The sequence below is a fragment of the Mirounga leonina genome, unplaced genomic scaffold (assembly GCF_011800145.1).
Source record: "Mirounga leonina isolate KUSES-001 unplaced genomic scaffold, KU_Mleo_1.0 Mir_104, whole genome shotgun sequence".
Lineage (NCBI taxonomy): Eukaryota > Metazoa > Chordata > Mammalia > Carnivora > Phocidae > Mirounga > Mirounga leonina.
This window is the reverse complement of record NW_023270231.1, coordinates 7,137,093-7,155,820: the sequence shown is the minus strand read 5'-3', so window position 1 is coordinate 7,155,820 and position 18,728 is coordinate 7,137,093. Positions and strand designations below refer to the sequence as shown.

The 18,728-nt window shown below is 36.4% G+C and overlaps 1 protein-coding gene across 1 annotated transcript in view; it reads right to left on the bottom strand.

Moving 5' to 3' along the window:
* Positions 1–4,740, bottom strand: part of GABRA6 (gamma-aminobutyric acid type A receptor subunit alpha6) — a 13,339-nt gene extending 8,599 nt beyond the window's left edge. The window contains exons 1-7 of the mRNA XM_035012414.1: positions 4,703–4,740; positions 4,388–4,506; positions 3,733–3,800; positions 1,566–1,786; positions 1,398–1,480; positions 709–852; positions 145–297 (exon numbers count right to left, since the gene is read on the bottom strand). Coding sequence (XP_034868305.1) covers positions 145–297; positions 709–852; positions 1,398–1,480; positions 1,566–1,786; positions 3,733–3,800; positions 4,388–4,506; positions 4,703–4,740 — 826 coding nt within the window. The remainder of the gene's footprint in view (positions 1–144; positions 298–708; positions 853–1,397; positions 1,481–1,565; positions 1,787–3,732; positions 3,801–4,387; positions 4,507–4,702) is intronic.
* Positions 4,741–18,728: the final 13,988 nt, after the last annotated feature.

Sequence of the window (18,728 nt, the reverse complement as noted above, 5' to 3'; positions counted from 1 at the left end):
TAATGAGATAGGACTCTATTTCCTTTGTGGATTGAAAAAGTGCCCTAGTGTGAATATGCCCCGAACATTCACAATTCCCCCAACATATCACAAGCAATAAGAGCTGGAGGATGAGTGGAAGTATAGCCAAAGAGTGAAGCATACCAAAGACAGTTCTAGCCGGGACAGATTCCTTGTTAATCCAGAAAGACACTTGGGAAAGAATGACCGTCATAATACAAGGAGTGTATATCTGTATCATGAAGTAGCCCATCTTCCTTTGCAAGTGGAAATAAACTGTCATTATTACGTATTCACCTGTTGGAAAACACGTATATCAGTATTATTGCTGTTGACAGTGTGCAGAAAGAATGCAGCTGGAAATAAATCTTGCAGATCTTTAAATTAACATGGGCTGGAATAAAACAAGTGAAGGCATATTTCACTGTATGACAAAGATACTTGATCAAGCAGATGAGAGATACATCAGCTCATTGTTTTTGGTCGGGTTCTTTGTGTTATATACATACAAAACTATTTATTCCAAGGTTACACAAATCTTTATATGCACATGGTTGCAAAATCAATTTTAAAGAATGCTACTCATCACTTCAAAACAGCAAGCATAGCTGAGGATGGCTAATGCAGAGAAGAAAAAAATAGATATTTTGAAAATGTGCATGGGAGTCACCTTGCTGAATTACATTCATTAATTGGTCTAATTCTTACCTGTGTTAGATTTAATTGTCTCACTAGATACTGTTTGTCCAATCAGATCGTACTGGAGCAGACTTGAAGATTCTTCTGGAACTTCGACTGAGTAAAGTGGTCCTTTTTTCCATGTATATATGATTTCACTTTTGGGGTAAGCATCTGAATTTTTTAAACAAATTAAACATAGCAGTGAATCTGACTAGTTGTGCTTTTTTTTTCAAAGCAAATTTTTTCCATATAAAAAAGAAATACAAACATAAATTTTCTTTAATGTTTTTCTTAATCAGGGTGACTAAAGCCTCCGACTATTTACAAGATTGACAGACATGATTAAGTAAGTATATTCCTGGAATCACACTGAGAGTATCATAGCAATATTTCTCTTTTGCTTTCTGGTCTCTGACTACAATCAAATAATTGTATATATGTATTTTTTTAAAGACTGCTGCCTTTATTTAATTATTTAGACTTATTTATTTTTTTCAGAGAAAGGGGTGGGGGAGAGGAGAGGTGGGAGAGGGAGACAAGTAGACTCCCCACTGAGCCCAGGGAGTCCTGAGATGGGGCTTGATCCCAGGAGCCTGAGATCATGACCTGAGGTGAAATCCAGAGTTGGACACTTAACTGACTGAGCCACCCAGGTGCTCCAATAATTATATATTTTGAATGCATTATTTGACTCTCAGAAGCTTTTTGTAACTTACAGCTCCCAAACTTGAGTGGACAAGCATGCCCATCCATAGGAAAGTTAACCAGCCTCATGGGACAGTCAGCATTGATGGTAAGCCTAAGGACATTGAAATAAATGGTTCCAAATTAGTATGTTGGACAAATCATTTGGGTTAGAGGAAGTTGAATTGGGGAAACCTCACCTCATGGTATATAAAATGGTTCCATTCTGCATTATTCTGAAGAGTTTATTAGGGGTTGTCATATTGTGTGCAATTGATTTTTTGCCATTCCTGAAAAAAGTGTCAGGTGTCCAGATTTTACTGACCATCAAGTTATTCAAACTCAAAATCTCAGTTGGCCCCCCAAACTTCAACCTCTCATCAGTCCAAGTCTGGCGGAAGAAAACGTCCATTGTATACTCCTAGGAGAAAATAAGATATTCATGAAAGCTGGGGAGATAGTTTATTAAGAATAGTTTATTCACTAGCTTTTATACCCAATTCTAAAATTTAAGAAATAAAAAATTTTTTATGATAATAACCTTCAGAGAACCTGTGATTTCAGGAAATTATTATTTTTCTCAAACTCAAAGTTTGTAATATTACCATAAAAGATGGTGTGGTGTTGTGCAAACCTCCCTCCTGCACCTTGACCCTCTTTAACAATCTTCTTTTCTATCAGTCATCCACCTCTCCATCTATTGACCTATCAATTTCCCCTCCATAAATTTAGAAAAAAAATATGAAAAGATTTACAGTCTCGGTTTTATGCTGGTCTTCCTACCATTACTTAGTCTAACCATTCCCCCCAATGCCTTGTTCACTTTCAAAGGTGTCTCCTAACACCATGGTACCATTTAGCAAACTTCCAAGGATAGGTAAACTTTGCTTGATAAGTGTACTCTGGTTGCACATCATAATAATTTTATATTATTCTGGAGGATATAAAAGCAAATGTTACCATGATTACTTAGAGCATCATTTAAGTATCCATAATTAAAATTTTGAGTTTTAATTTGTGGCTTTTATGAAATAACTTTAGAAATCTTAAGAATTATGGTGAGAGCCATTGCAAAAGTCAATGATAATTAAAGCTTGTAAATATAACAAAATATTGCCAATAATTGCTTCGCCTACTTTATATGTTCCTGTATGAGACCTATTACTGCAAGTTGTGATTAGATTTTCACAATATAATTTGACACACAGTATATCCATATAATAATGATCCAGGCAATAACAAGTCTCCACTGTACAAATATACTTAAATAATGAGACACATACATAAAATGAAGTGCCAAGTGTTCCCCAGACTTCAATAATATAGTATGGTATGGTTGTGGTTATTTATATTTGGGGTGAATCAGTACTAAATGAAAAATATGATAGTAAAATAATTGAGGATTCTGGATAATGCTGACCCTCCTTTCTTTCAAGTCTTAAGACATTTATCTCTTAAATAAAGTTCTTCTCCCTCTCCTTCACTTCCTCGTTTTCTTTCTTACTTTTTTCCCTCCCTTCCCTTTCCCTTCCTCTGGTACTCCTTCCTTTTTTTTAATCCCTTCTTGCTTCTTTCTTTTCTTGTCAACTCAAAGATCAGAAGATAAAAAAGTCTCCAATAACTATTTATCCAGAGCAGCATTTCCCTAATAAACTTTAATGACTCAACTATTTAAAGAGTTATATTCATTTTGATTTTACTATTTATATTTTACTTTTAGGGGGAAATGGTACCTGAGAACTGTGAAAAAATATCATGATGCACTTCGTCCTAGCAGACTAGTTCACATTTTCATTGCCACTTGCTATAAATACTCTCTTATGAATCCTACAGCCATCTGTAGCTGGAACAGAGTTCCCAGAACACCTACTGGTCCATTTGCAACACAAAAGGTACAAAGCACTAGCTTTTCCAAATGATGCCCTTTACTGTTTTAATAAAATATACTGAAAATGACGTGCTACAGGAAACAGCTATATTTTAAGTTTCATAGATACTTTCAATGTACTCTTATGTGACATATCTTTGTTGATTTTTCTTTTTTCTATTCTAAAAATTTACCAGGACTTCATAAAGATGGGGAAAATCTTATCTTTGTAGAAAAGAATCAGTGCATGATATGTGGCCCAAAGAGAGAATAGAATCTTAGAAAGTCCCTCAGGTTAAAATGTTCAAGCAGAGCCCTTAGTGAAATGTGAAGGAGATTAAGCCAGTAATCTGCTCTAATGACCATGCCCTCCCAGCATGAGTACACATATTGCATTAGGACTCTGGAGCCAAGCTTGGTAACAATGCCCAAGATCCTTAGTTCTGGGACTCTGCCCTCCCAATAAGTAAAATTACCCTCCCCACTCAGAGCTCACTCACCATCTCCACATCTGACACGGGCCCAAAACTGGTCACATAAATGTCTGTTTTGACTTCAGTGACAGCACCTGAAATTAGCCCAGAAGAATGGGGGCAAATATCACCAGTGATTTTAAGGACGCTAAACTTAGTGACCCTAGCACAAAGTCCCTTCTCATGGTCAGAACCTGCAATCCATCCTAAAGGAATCCAGTAGCAGGAGCCTTTGGGTTTTTCAACTCTGAAAACTCATACGAGTTGCATTATTTTGAATTTTTTCTGGTCAATTTGGGGAATTTAAGGAATGGAAGAGAACTAAGTATTCTCATAAAAATTATAACAATAAGTAACACATCTTATAGTTTTTTGGGGACAAATGCTTAGAAAAGTGCTTTAGATGGAGAATCTCATTCTACACTCACACAACTCTATGAGGCAAGCACTGTTCATACTCCCACACTACAGATGAGAAAGCTGAGGCTTAGAGGGTTCAAATAACATGCATAGAAGGTCACAAACAGAGGAAGGGACAGAGACTGGACAGGAACACATGGCCTCTCCCAGTACCCCTGCACCTTACCGCTCTGCTATCCTTATGAAGCATCTGGGTCTTGGAACAGAGGGAAGGGGGAAAGAGAGTAGAGACGTTTGGTTTAGTAAGGATGCTGCCTCTCACCTCCAAATCCCGGCCGCAGCCGGTTGTCATAGCCTTCAAGCAAGTTGTCCAGGATACGACTGATGTTTTTGGAGTAGAAGTTTCCTTCATCTTCAAGTTTCCCTAGGGTATTTTCTACCCTGTGAGTAAACAGTCCATGATCCTCACTCCCAGGCTCAGAGAGAATAGGCTGTTCAATCTACTCATCTATCCCACCACAAATACATGCCACACCACCCAGGCTTCTTCCATGATTTGGTATAGAAGTCACCCAGTAGGTATGTGCTTTCGCTTTCCTCTGAACTAAAAGGAAAAATCAGAAAAAATCTTACTCACCATAGAATAAGGTACAGCCAGGACAGAGGCGACGCCATCCTGCAGTGCTCTGCAATGCCCAGTTCACCCTCCTCCTGGGTTCTCCTCCCTCTTAACAACCCCCCCCCTTTGCCAATCAACTAGAGTAATCTTCCAGACCCCTCATATCTCTTTTTCCTGTTTGTGTCCAGCCAGTAATCTGTAGATGAAGAGGTTGCCAGCAAAACTTTAAATGTTCCCCTTGCTCTCTTGTTCTCGCTTCTGCCTTTTCATGTAGAACAAGGTGGCTTGTGGTCTTAGACTACATCCTGATGGACACTCAGACTCTTCTGGTGGACTCAGTTGGGAAAGGAGAGTCTGAAGGGACAGTGTATGGTCGGAGAGCGGTGACAATAATCGAATAAGGCATTAGGGGAGATTAGAAGGAAGAAATCCACTGCTAGTTTTGGCATGGAATTAGCAGGGCCCTGTGAGGAAATCTGGAAGGCAGTGGCATCTCGCTGAGTGAGATTATGTTCCAATGGGCTCAGCATTTATTATTTCTGTGGTTCACAGAAGGATTCCTACACAGCTCTTACTGCTTAAAAAGTCTAACAATATTGAGATCCTTTTGGGTTCTCTTTCTGATTTCATCATCTTTAATGCATCAGACACACCTTTCCTCCGCATTTAAAAATTGTCCCTTATTATTCTTTGAAAAGTATTTATAATATACTAGAACAATGCCTGGCTGTCTTGCTATTGGGTTAATATTTTTTGGTTAAGTACTTTGCTGATCCTTCTTAAGATACAACATCTCAAGCTAAGCCATACATGGGTCCTACCGCTATCTTTAGAAACTTGGCCAGTTTCATGGATGCGGCCTATTAGAGACAATGTCCAGAAATATCTGATTAAGGTTATCCATGTAGAAATACTGTAAGAATAAAACATCCATGGACATGGTTAATGATGATGTTGCTGGCACTATTTCACTAGGCTTGCCACAGGTCAAAAGCAAAATGTTTGAACCCAAGAAATAGCATTCTCTGCCTAGTCTGGTAGATGGAAGTTGACGTAAAAGAAGTCACTTTAAGCCTTAAAATTTTAATCTTTAAGTAATTTAAAATAAGAATAAAGAAAAGCATTGTGAATCTCTCTCTCTCTACATATACATATATATGTAGAGAGAGAGAATATATATATACATATACATATGTATATATATATTTTAAGTTTTCTTACATTGTTTTACTTGTGCTAAGCTGAAACCTGCACCCTGGTCCTAGCTCTCACCTTTGAAACCATACACAATAATTTGTCAGGGAAAGAGCACATGGCAGCCATTTAAACAAATATATCTATCATGTCCTCTCAAATTTAAGCTAAACATTCCTAAAATCTTCTCTCGTTCCTTACAAGTCCTGGTTTCTGTATATCTTCTTATTCTTTTCACTCTAAACTTACTCTAACTGATGACCACAACACATTTTCAGCTCCCATTGATTGTACAGTTACAATCTAAACCCTAACTATCTGGTATATATGATGCTATTAAATAATTCTCTGTTCATTTTTACTACAGCTTACTATTTTCATTCAAGCATAGGACTCTGTATTGATCTCTGTAAACTTGCATGATTTTTTTTATGTGTATTATCCATCTCTGATTTCTATCATCAGTGAGAAAACTTAGTGAGGTGTTTAAGACTGGATTTTTTTATATGGTTAAAAAAAATGATCATGGGTGAGTTGTACGTCCTCCTATAGAATGGGCATGTTTTTCTCATTAAAATTATTTATTTAAAAGAAACAAATAATAGGTCACATTTGTCTCTAAAAAGAAGATTAACTCCTTCTACTATCAGCACCAACAAGGTTTGTGTATAAAATAACTTATAAAGACTCAGGGGTGATTAGAGGAAATTGTTGCACAGAAAAAGCAAACTTGGCACCAAACACTAAGTAGTACTTTCTATGATATTAGAAAGCCATTAGTCTTCTCATGTATAGAAGGGGCTTGAACCAAAGGATTCCGGTATTTATGTAAGTACTTCCCACCTAGTAAGAACTTGAAACATTTCCTGTCTGTGTTAGAAACTGTTATGGGGAGCAAGTCAGTCTAAAAATAATAAATGCAGTTTAAGACTTTATCAGTGAAAATTAACATAATATTAATAATAACTACCAAATATTTAACATTTACTATTTGCCTAGAATTATGTTAAGAAGTCCATATACTCCAACTCATTCATGGCTAACACAAAAATATATGAGTTGTCTATAATTGAGTCCATTTTGTAAATCAGTAAGTGTCTAACTTGACTAATCTCACAGCTAAAAAATGACAGAATCAGAATTCAAAACTGGGTATAAGCTAAGGCCACTGGACTGAACACAGTAAAAAATAAGGTTCCATTCTATTAAAGAAATAATTTCTAACTGTGGTACTTACCCAAGATAGAACGAGTACCATAAAAGAAAATGAGTTACCTGTTAACAAAATATTCAAGTATAGCATAGAACACCATGGGTAGGTTTCATGGATGTATGTTTCAGGAGGAAATGACATAATCCCTAAGAACATACAGTAGGAGATTGAGGCTATTTCGGGTCGTTGTGAGGAAGAGCTGTTTGGTAGAGACCTCGAGTGAATATTTGGATTCAAAGATTCTGTGATGGAATTTCTCTGAAATGATGTGAGAAGAGTGATTTAAAGAGGTTCCTAGTGGTAAAATGTATCTTGGTGGTACACCGGAGGAGAAAAATGGAGAGATAACTGCTAGGCTGTACTAAAGGAAGAAAAAAAGTGGTAGAATATGATAATAGTTAATAGTTACTGAATGCTTACTATATGTCAATCATGTACATTGATATTATCTGTAATCCGTGCAACTACCTTGCAAGGTAGCAATTTTTATCTTTATTTTACAAAAGGGTAAAATAAAGCTCACAAAAGATATATAACTATCTTAATGTCCCAGAGCTAGTAATTATCTCTAATTCCAAAGTATACGCTTTTATACTTGATGCTTTACATATGATAACTGATTCTGTTTTCTGAAGTTGGGGCTCTTAAACTCCCTGGATCAATAATATTTTTTATATTGTTAAGGGATACTTGACCTCTCTGTGGGCACTAGAAAATTTCAATGCAATACTGTTTGGGAATCCAGTGCAATAAGAATAAAATTGCCCTGGGAGACAAAGGACGATAAAGAGAGAGTCCTCTGGTCACCAGCTTTAAATTGTTCTGGCTTGATTACCAATAGAATGTTGAACACATTCTAGGGCATGGAAGTAGAGGCAGGCAATATCAATTTCAAATCTTAAAACACAAACATGGAGGGACCAATAGTCATGTCCAAAAGATCACAGGTCTATAAATTCATGATTTATACCCTTCAATTTAATGCTTATTTACTAAGTGCTTGATGACTAGCACTTGATGCTGAGGATATAGAAATTTTAAAAAACAATGCTTACCCTCAGGAAGTTCATATTCTAGATGTTAATATCAACATAATAGAACTGATAAGATACTGAGTACTAAACATGGTTAATTACTAACCATGTGCAATGGAACAGAGTAAAAAGGTATCTGTGTGTGGGGGTGGTGGTCAGTGATTATTTCATGAAAGACACAACATTTGGACTGAGCTTGAGACGTTGAATAAACTTTTAATAGATTAGGAAATGCCATTCCAGGCTGCATGATGAACTTAGAGGGGTGGCAATTCATGATATGTTTATAAACAGCAAATATGTCTGAGAGACTAGAAAATAGGAAACAAAGAACACAATGGATAAAAAGTCTGGAAGATAAACATAGTCCAATAGAGATTTCAGGCTTCTCACTGGAGGATTTTAGAAAACCCATGGCCATGTGTAGCAGACTACGATGGAGTTGTCTAAGGAACTCATATCACACTTTTTCTCTGAGACTTGCCCTACTATTTCTTAGGGGTAGGGACTTAATTTGTCATGCTTGTACTGCTTGATCCTGTATCAAGCTTCTGTTGATTATACCACTTTGGTATTAGCTAACTTGGGTTCATTAGCAGGCAAGTTACTTAGGCAAATTATTTATTATCTTGAGGTATTATCTTCATCATCTATAAAATGGAATTACAGAATCTTGATGAGGATTACGTTAAAAATGCATTCAAGCCTTTATCACAGGAAATTGCCCATGGTAAACAAGAAACAAAAACACCCATCAACATGACTACTAATATCATCACCCATAATCATCATTGTTATCATTTTTGGCCAAACCGATTTTTTTTCCTCCAGCTTTTAGAAATGAAGCAAAAAAATTAGAGATTGGTCTGTGTCATTTGCTGAGGCTGCCAGTGTTAGAGGAAGGCATGTTTGACCGAATTCATGCTACATCAGAGAAATATCTACGGACAGAGAGAAACCAGAAATGCAGTGGTCCTATAGAAAGAAACAGAGACAAATCACTGCAACCCCAAAATCTGAGAGAGCAGCTGCCAAATTTCTGATGGCATCCCTGATTCCATTCCTTCATAATATAGGTGTCATTGCTGCCCCGAGTTCTCCCTGAAAGCACTGTATCCTTTTTATAGATTATTTTTATGTTTATTTATTTATTTTTGCTCCAGGTAAGTGGGTTAATGTAGTCAGAAGACTACATCCCAAACTTGAAAGCAAAATTTCAGATGATGATACAGTATGACACCTGGATGGACTGACTGCATGACCCACTGGAGAGCACACCTAGACAAAGTGGAATCATGAGTGTACTTCCTGGGCCTTCTGGGAAGGAAGGTGCTAATTGGCAAATACATAGTGATTTTGCTGCTTAATGGATCTCTCACACCTCCGTGGAGTAGAGTAAGCATTTCAGTAAACTGCATGAACTCTTTCAGGCCACTAGGGGACTACTGAGCATCATCTTCTGGCCCATGCCCCAGAATCTGTTTGCCTATTTATCAGGTGCTTGGAGTATAGGAAAAGGAGGACAGAGTTTTGGGTTCAAGCCCAGTGAAGAGCTCTGGGGAAATGTTATAGAAGTGCAAGCAAAATGGAAGTCTATTAACATGGTTTCTATTGGATAAAATGTAAATTCCAAACTTATCGCCACGTAGAGGGATATTCTCAAAGCAAGTGATAAAAATAAACATTTGAAAGTGCCATGGAAAGGTCAGAGGCCTTCATGGAATAATTTTATCCTTCATGTTGTTATATTAAATGACTTTATGTTTCTTCTCAGAATAAAATATAAGAGGATTGCTATTTATATATGTGTTATTTAATCTGAGAGGAAAAATAAATGATGGGGTGGAGAGGCTTTTCTGAGAAGAGGCTAGAGGTATTTGACACACAGTTTGGAGCTAATGACTCAGCAGTGACTGAATGATGTTGTATACACACACACACACACGTGCGTGCACACAAACACACAATGCTGGTAAATGCTCTTTTACACACCCTGACCATCAAAGAAACAAATTATTTTAACATAGACTTTAACAGGCTTTGGAGAGAGTGTGGTAGAAGTAGTATATCTAATATGTCAGAATTAAAAGAGCTATATAGCTCTGTGAACTTGCTGTGAGCATATTGTTGTTGCTGCCTGTTTTGTTATTATGGCACTCTATCAGTAGGAATGTTTTAGATGTAAAAACAAAAAACCTAACTTGCAGTTGTGTAAACAAAAGTAGAGAAAAGGATGGAAGTAGGCAGCTCCTGGCTTTGGTAGCTAAGTAATGCCAGAGAGGACTAGGCTGCATTTCATGTTGCTTTCCTGCATGGTTGCATTATGGCTACCTCAGTTTCAGTCATCCAATCTGCATTTAACAGAAGAAATAAAGAATAGGGTCATGTAGCCCTGTCTAACTACAGAGGAAGTTGAGAAACTTACAAGATATTCTTTGCTTTCCGATTTAGGAAATGAATAAATACGGATAAATATTCATATCAATCCTACAAAAATCTTTTGATACTTGCTGTAGAAATCTAGATAACTGAACTGATTACAATAGCAAGGAATATTCTTTTTTAGTTTTGTCATCCTTTATAACGTAGGTGGCCAATAAAGATGAGGATTAGGAATGGAAGTTAAGTGGGCTATCTGTCACAGGCAGGGATCTGCCTCTAGATAGATTAATTACAGCAAGATACCCCGTACTCTGGTATGATGGCTTAGGGAGTAGAGTGCAGGTTACATTTCTGTTGCCATTGGCACACTCAGCTTTTGGGCCAGGTACAATCTGCACGAATATGTGCAGAAGCCTTGTGACAGGCTTGTGAGAATTTTGCAAAAATCCTTTCTCAGTATTTTTCTTAATATCTTTCTCGATAATTTAAAGATATTTTGCTGAATTCCATTGTCATCTAATATGGATAATACAGCCACTGTCCAAAAGGCTAATAGAATGAGAGACCTGACATTCAATTAAAACACTTAGACCATCAAAGGCCCAAATGGTTAAAGCACATTAGTTTAGTGCCTATAGAATAGGAGCTGGGTTCCTGGGTTGCATTTCTAAGCTATAAGCTGGTAAAATTTTTTAAAGTTTCCTACAGGAAGGAATCAAAAGATGTTACACCTGTTACATCTATTAGTATCCATTATATTAAATCCCACCTGGAAAATTTCTTTTTTAAAAATTTTATTTTATTATGTTATGTTAGTCACCATACAATACATCATTAGTTTTTGATGTAGTGTTCCATGATTCATTGTTTGCATATAACACCCAGTGCTCCATGCAGAATGTGCCCTCTTTAATACCCATCACCAGGCTAACCCATCCTCCCACCCCCCTCCCCTCTAACACCCTCAGTTTGTTTCCCAGAGTCCATAGTCTCTCATGGTTCATCTCTTCCTACGATTCCCCCGCTTCATTTTTCCCTTCCTTCTCCTAATATCCTCCATGCTATTCCTTACGTTCCACAAATAAGTGAAACTATATGATAATTGACTTTCTCTGCTTGACTTCTTTCACTTAGCATAATCTCCTCCAGTCCCATCCATGTTGATATAAAAGTTGGGTATTCATCCTTTCTGATGGCTGAGTAATATTCCATTGTATATATGGACCACATCTTCCTTATCCATTCATCTGTTGAAGGGCATCTCGGCTCTTTCCACAGTTTGGCTATTGCGGACATTGCTGCTATGAACACTGGGGTGCATATGGCCCTTCTTTTCACTACATCTGTGTCTTTGGGGTAAATACCCAGTAGTGCAATTGCTGGGTCATAGGGTAGCTCTATTTTTAATTTTTTGAGGAACCTCCACACTGTTTTCCAAAGTGGCTGTACCAGCTTGCATTCCCACCTGGGAAATTTCTTGTAAAATTAAGTAATAGGAAAATATTTGTCTTGATGAGAAACTAAAATACTATTCTTCTTTCCACAAACTATATAAATGAGCATGTTTCTCCTTTTGACCTTGCTGCCTGGATACTCAAAGTCAGAACTGAATGATAGCTGACTTTTTGTGTGTGTTAATCTTCTTTTATTCTTGTACCTGGTTTTCTATTTCTATTCTATATTTTGCATTTGTTTTTTTTTCTGAGAGGCTCCTCAAAACTTCTAGGGAAAAAGAATATAAATAAATACTAATAAGTGAAACAGTTATTGGTGATTTTTTGGGACTACTCAGTCGTTTGGATCAATTATATCATATTATCTATTGATTACCTGGTGTTTTGTTTGAACTAAAATCCAGTATTAAATAAAATAATACCAAATGGAAAAGACATTAACCGTAAGAGGACAGTTGGAACCAGAAGACTCAGCAAAATCAGACACAGAACTGGAGATAATATATTTTACAGAAAAGACCTAGTTACTTTGAAATTCCTTCCAATTTATACTTTGAAACTACTTTAGCAAAATGTCATATATCTTCTTGTTTTTAAGGTAAGAAGGAAATACTGTTTTATTTATGTGATAAAAAAAAATACTCTTTTCTTTAGACCCTTTTTTATTTAAGTTCACAAAAAAATTAAGAGGAAAGTACTGAAATTTCCCATACTCCTACACACGCATAGTCTCCCTCATTATCAAGAGTGTTACATTTGTTGCAATTGATGAACCTACACTGGCACATCATTATCACCCAAGGTCCATAGTTTACATTTTAGTTCACTCTTTGTGTTTTACATTCTATGGGTTTGGACAAATGTAGAATGACATGTATCCATCATTATTGTATCTTACAGAGTATTTTCACAGTCCTCAAAATCCTCTGTCTTCAACCTATTCAACCTTCCCTTGCCCGACCCCTAGAAACCACTGATCTTTTTACTGTCTACATAGTTTTGCCTTCTGCAGAATGTCCTATAGCTGGAATTATATAATATCTAGAGTTTCAGATTGGCTTCTTTCACTTAGCAATATGCATGTAAGTGTCCTCCACACCTTTTATGACTTGACACCTTGTTTCTTTTTAGCATTAAATAATAGTCCACTGGGGCGCCTGGGTGGCTCAGTCGTTAAGCGTCTGCCTTCGGCTCAGGTCCTGGGATTGAGCCCCGCATCGGGCTTCCTGCTCTGCGGGAAGCCTGCTTCTCCCTCTCCCACTCCCCCTGCTTGTGTTCCCTCTTGCTGTGTCTCTCGCTGTTAAAAAAAAAATAATAATAATAGTTCATTGTTTGGATATACCATAGTGTATTTATTCATTCACCTACTGAAGGACATCTTGTTGCTTCCAAATTTGAGGAAATGTGAATAAAGCTGCTATAAACACCTGTATGCAGATTTTTGTGTCAACGTAAATTTCGTAAGAAATCACAAAACTATTTTCCAAAGTGGCTGTACCATTTTGAATCCCCACCAGCAGTGAATGAGAGTTTCTGTTGCTCCATGTCCTTACTAGCATTTGGTGTTATCAGTGTTCTGGATTTCGGCCATTCTTATAAGTGTGTAGTGGTATCACATTGTTGTTTTAATTTTATTTTCCTAATGACATATGATGTGGAGCATCTTTCATATACTTATTTTCCATCCGTGTAATATTTATTATATCTGCTGAGGTGTCTGTTAAGGTTTTTTGTCCACTTGTTAATCAAGTTATCTGTTTCTTGTTTTTGAATTTTAAAAAGTTTTTGTGTATTTTGGATAACAGTCTTTTGTCAGGTATGTCTTTGGCAGATATTTTCTCCCAGTCTGTGGCTAGTCTTCTTATTCTTTTGACATTATTTTTGTGGGGCAGAAATTTTTAATTTTAATGAAGTCCTGCTTATCAACTATTTCTTTTATGGAGTGTGTCCTTAGTGTTGTATCTAAGAACCATACCCAAGGTCATCCAGGTTTTCTCCTATGTTATCTTCTAGTTTTGTGTGTAACATTCATTTTGAGTTAATTTTTGTGAATGTCGTAAGGTTTTGGGCTAGATTAATTTTCTTGCATGTGGATGTCTATTGTCCTACCACCATTGGTTGACAAGACTATTGCTCCATTAAATTGCCTTTGCTCTTTGTCAAATATCAGTTGATTATATTTATGGGAGTCTAGTCTAAGCTCTATATCCTCTTCCACTGATCTATCTTTTCACTAATGCCATGCTGTCTTGATTACTGTGGCTTTATATTAAGTTTTGAAGTTTGTTAACATCAGTCCTCCAACTTTATTCTTCTTCAGTGTTTTGTAACTGTTCTAGATCTTTTGCCCCTGCATAAAAACTTTAGAGCTAATTGATTTGTGAATATCCATAAAATAACTTGGTGGAGTTTTTATTGGGATTGCATTGATGACTTTATAAATCTATAGATCAAGTTAGAAGTAATCAACCTTTGTCAATATTTATTTTATTTTGAAGAGCTTTTTAAAATACAGAAACGTATAGAGAACAGTTACCATACACTCTGTTACCTAGCACGAGAATTACAACCATGTTTTTTTCTCTCTAGGTAAAGTGTTTTAGACAGAGGAAATTCCAGATCAAGGTGAAGTTCTGTTTGTTCCCTTTGACCCTTTTTTTCTACTCCCTTGAGAGAGTCAACTGATATCTTGAATATGCTATATACTTTATAGTACATGTTTTTGTATTTTTACTGTGTGTGCATATGTAGACTTCTTTGTGTTTTTAATTTATAAAAATGTTGTTACACTGTATCAATATTTCTTTCACTAAATATTGCTTTCTAGACATGCTGAATATACCACAATACAATTTTATATTCACCACTGGATAAACATTTGAATTGGGTTGTTTTTTAGATTACAAATAATGTTATAATGCATATCCTTTTATATGTCCCTAACACAAGTACAGAATACCCTTGAAGGATTTTATACTTGTGCATATTCATCTTTATTAGACATTGCAATTCCAAATTTGTTTTACCAATACATCAATTCATCAGCACTATTATATGAAAAAAACTTGTCTCGAACATACCAAATCTTGATATTTTCACTTTTTTTTTTGCTAATCTGATATGTTTCACAAAATATCTCATTGTTTTAATTTCCCTAAATTTACTATTAAGATTGAGGGTTTTTTTTTTTTTTTAAGTTTAATGACCCTTTGGGATTTCTTAATATTTTGGGTTTTTTTTTAAGTTTTATTTATTTATTTTGAGAGAAAGAGAGAGTGAACAGGGGAGGGGCAGAGGGAGAGAATCTCAAGCAGACTCCACACTGAACACCGAGCCCAATGTGGGGCTCAATCTCATGACCCTGAGCTGAAAACCAAGAGTCAGAAGCTTAACTGACTGAGACACCCAGGCATCCCAAAGGATTTTTTCATATTTGAATTGCCTATTTATAGCCCTTATCCATTTTATTACTTCATTGTTTATCTTTTTCATAGTAATTTATGTTATAATTTATACACATATAGATGAACAATATGGGTTTGAACTGGGCAGATCCATTTATATACAGATATTTTACAGTACCATAAATGTATTTTCTCTTCCTTATTATTTTCTTAATAACATTTTTCTTTATTCTAGCTTATTTTACAAATAAAACATATAATACATATACAAAATATGTCTTAATTGACTATGTTATTGGCAAAGCTTCTAGTCAACAATAGGCTATTATTACAGTATATATGTATTTATGTATATATTACTTTGCCCTTATATGTTCAACCAGTGGCTTCTCTGAGTCTATTACTTTGTTTACAGTATATTTTGTCATATAATTTTTTATTTTAATGTTGTAAACTTTATTTTGTTTTTCCTTAATAACATGTGATCTAAGTTGCTATCTAATAAATTATTTCCTCCTCTGAGTAAAAATATTTAATACATTTTCTTCTAATAGTTTTAAAGTATTTTTCCATTTATTTTTTTTATTTTTATTTTTTTTAAAGATTTTATTTATTTATTCATGAGAGACAGAGAGGGAGGCAGAGGGAGAAGCAGGCTCCCAAGGAGGAGGGAGCCGGATGCGGGACTCGATCCCAGGACGCTGGGATCATGACCTGAGCCGAAGGCAGACACTTAACCATCTGAGCCACCCAGGCGCCCTATTTTTTCCATTTAAACCCTTAATTATCTGGAATATGTTTTTGTGAATGGGGATTATTAAGGATCTGTTTTCTTGTCCTAATTCTAATGTAATTGTTCTAATACCAAGTGTGGAATAGTCTGTATTTTCCTCACAGATGTGTAATATCCCCTCTACAATATAACAATTTTCCATTTTTGCTGGGGATATATTTGGGCTCCTAATTCTTTCTTTTTTTTTTTTAAGATTTTATTTATTTATTTGACAGAGCAAGACACCGGGAGAGAGGGAACACAAGCAGGGGGAGTGGCAGAGGGAGAAGCAGGCTCCCCGCTGAGCAGGGACCCCGATGCAGGGCTCGATCCCAGGACCCTGGGATCATGACCTGAGCTGAAGGCAGACGCTTAACCGACTGAGCCACCCAGGCGCCCCTCCCAATTCTGTTCTATTGACTTATTTACTTATATGCACACCATTGTTTTTCATTCTTTTCCTTAAATATTATGTGTAATGGATGTTATGGTATGCCTCCTCTGGTAAATTTTTAATAATAAAGGACTTATTTCTCTATCTGCTGGGAGTGCTGTGAGCCCTTTCCCAAATTTCCTCAGCTGAAGAGTCTTGTACTCAGCATGAATCTTTATTGGAGTAGGCAACCTTCAATAACATAGATACAAATATTTATATCCCTCCCCAGAACTTGAGACAAATGTATAGGACCATCTCAGCTTCAGAACTGCCATGAGCTTGTCCAGGGTCATTGTTGAGACTGCATATTTTCTACTCCAATCCTTCCCTTTCCACAGGTGGTAATCCCAAAACACTCCCTAAAAAACTGCCTACATGCCATCCTTTGTCTTATAATCTGCTGTTCAGGGAATGAAACTTGTGACTAAAGGCAGATTTCATTGGCAACCTGCCAGTTTCTGGCCTCTTGCACAAACTTCCCTCTCTATATATGTTTTTATATCTTATATTTCTAAGCTGTAAGCTACCTGTTCTTGAGAAGATCTGTGGGTATGCCACAACAAGGAATTAGACCATATATGCAAATTTTAAAATACCACTAAAGAGTGTTTTGAAAGAACCTATTATGGAAATATATACACTATGCAGTTTTTTTCAAAATTTCAACAAGCACTTAGATCTAGTATGTACTAGATCTTACATGTGATTCCAGAGATTCAAAGAAAAAGTCTGGGTACTGTCATCATGAAGCTCATTACCCACCGTTTGGCTTCTCTTTTTAACCACTATGCCAATATTTCTTTTGATTTTCATGTATTTGAAATGCTATGTAAAATATTCCTTTTTTTGTATTCAGTAATTTGTTTGGCAAACAGTCAGTGGTAGTTATATGCCAAATACTGAAGTGGTTTTTAAGGAGGAAACAACAAGAAAAGCAAGATACTGGATTTGTCTCAAGGGAGAACATGACAAACATGCAATGACTGTGTTGCAAACAGACTATCAACAGGGATATGTGGAGGTGCAGGAGTCAGTGGACATTTAGATTAGGGAGACTTGAAGGCTCAACTTTATTCCACATGTCAATGGATTATCTGTTTTTCAATTTAATCATCTATTGTAGACCACTCTTATTCCATATTTGCTTGGAAAATATTTTGAAATCTTAATTTGTGTTTTATTTCTTCCCCTTCAGTTTACCTCTATCCTCCCCCCCTTTAAGCAGTTGGCAAATTTTGTCCTTCTTTGCTTCAGGAGATTTGTGGCAGGGCAGAAAGCAATGAGTACACTTTAGTTCCTAAATTTTGTGTCCAGAAAGCCCTATAGTGGTAGGCATACACAAGGTGGTTTGAAAAAACATGAAAAAAGAAAGATTTCATTCAGATTCCAAGTAGATTCCCCCAGGCTAAGGGAGTAGAGAAACATGGGCATATACATCTGGGAAAAATATGATTGCTGTGCCTTGCTTCCCAGAACAACATCTGAAAGGCAAAGAACCAGTGTGGAAATGGTGGCATGGTAGATCAGGCAAATGGGACTATAAGCAGATGTTTGTCTGCCAGGAATAACTCAGAAACCATGGAGAACCACTAGATTTCACAGGGCCATGCAAGCAGAGACAATGAGATTTCACTGTCAACTCTGAGCTGATGTTTGAGAACAGATACCCTGTCCTCAATCAATGTCTTGGCACTGAATAAAATGTTACCGCTGTAGCATCAGGAAAGAAGAGGTTTCATTTTTTGCATACCAGAATTTGTCAACAGAGATTTATGTTATGTCTACAACAAATGTATAATATTATGGTCTCCTGTTTATTATTTGCTTTTTGTTCAAATAGTGCTTCTTTCACTGTGTTATAGGACTCTATGGGACTCTTTAGGACTCTGTGGGGGGTCAAGATGAGAAAAGGATTTATGGAGAAAATGGGAGCTGGATCAGAGAAATAGAAGCAATAAACTAGTTTTCTTCTCAAAAAAACATTTTTGCTTCAGTCTTTAGCTGCAAATTGGTATTTCATATGCAATGGTCATGGGGGGATTACTAATCATTCACAGACTTGATGCCTAGCTTTCATTCATTACCTAGTCTTTTCTGCTGAGGCATATCCCTAAGAGATTTCTGAATTTATAATCCAAGGAATGGATCTATTATG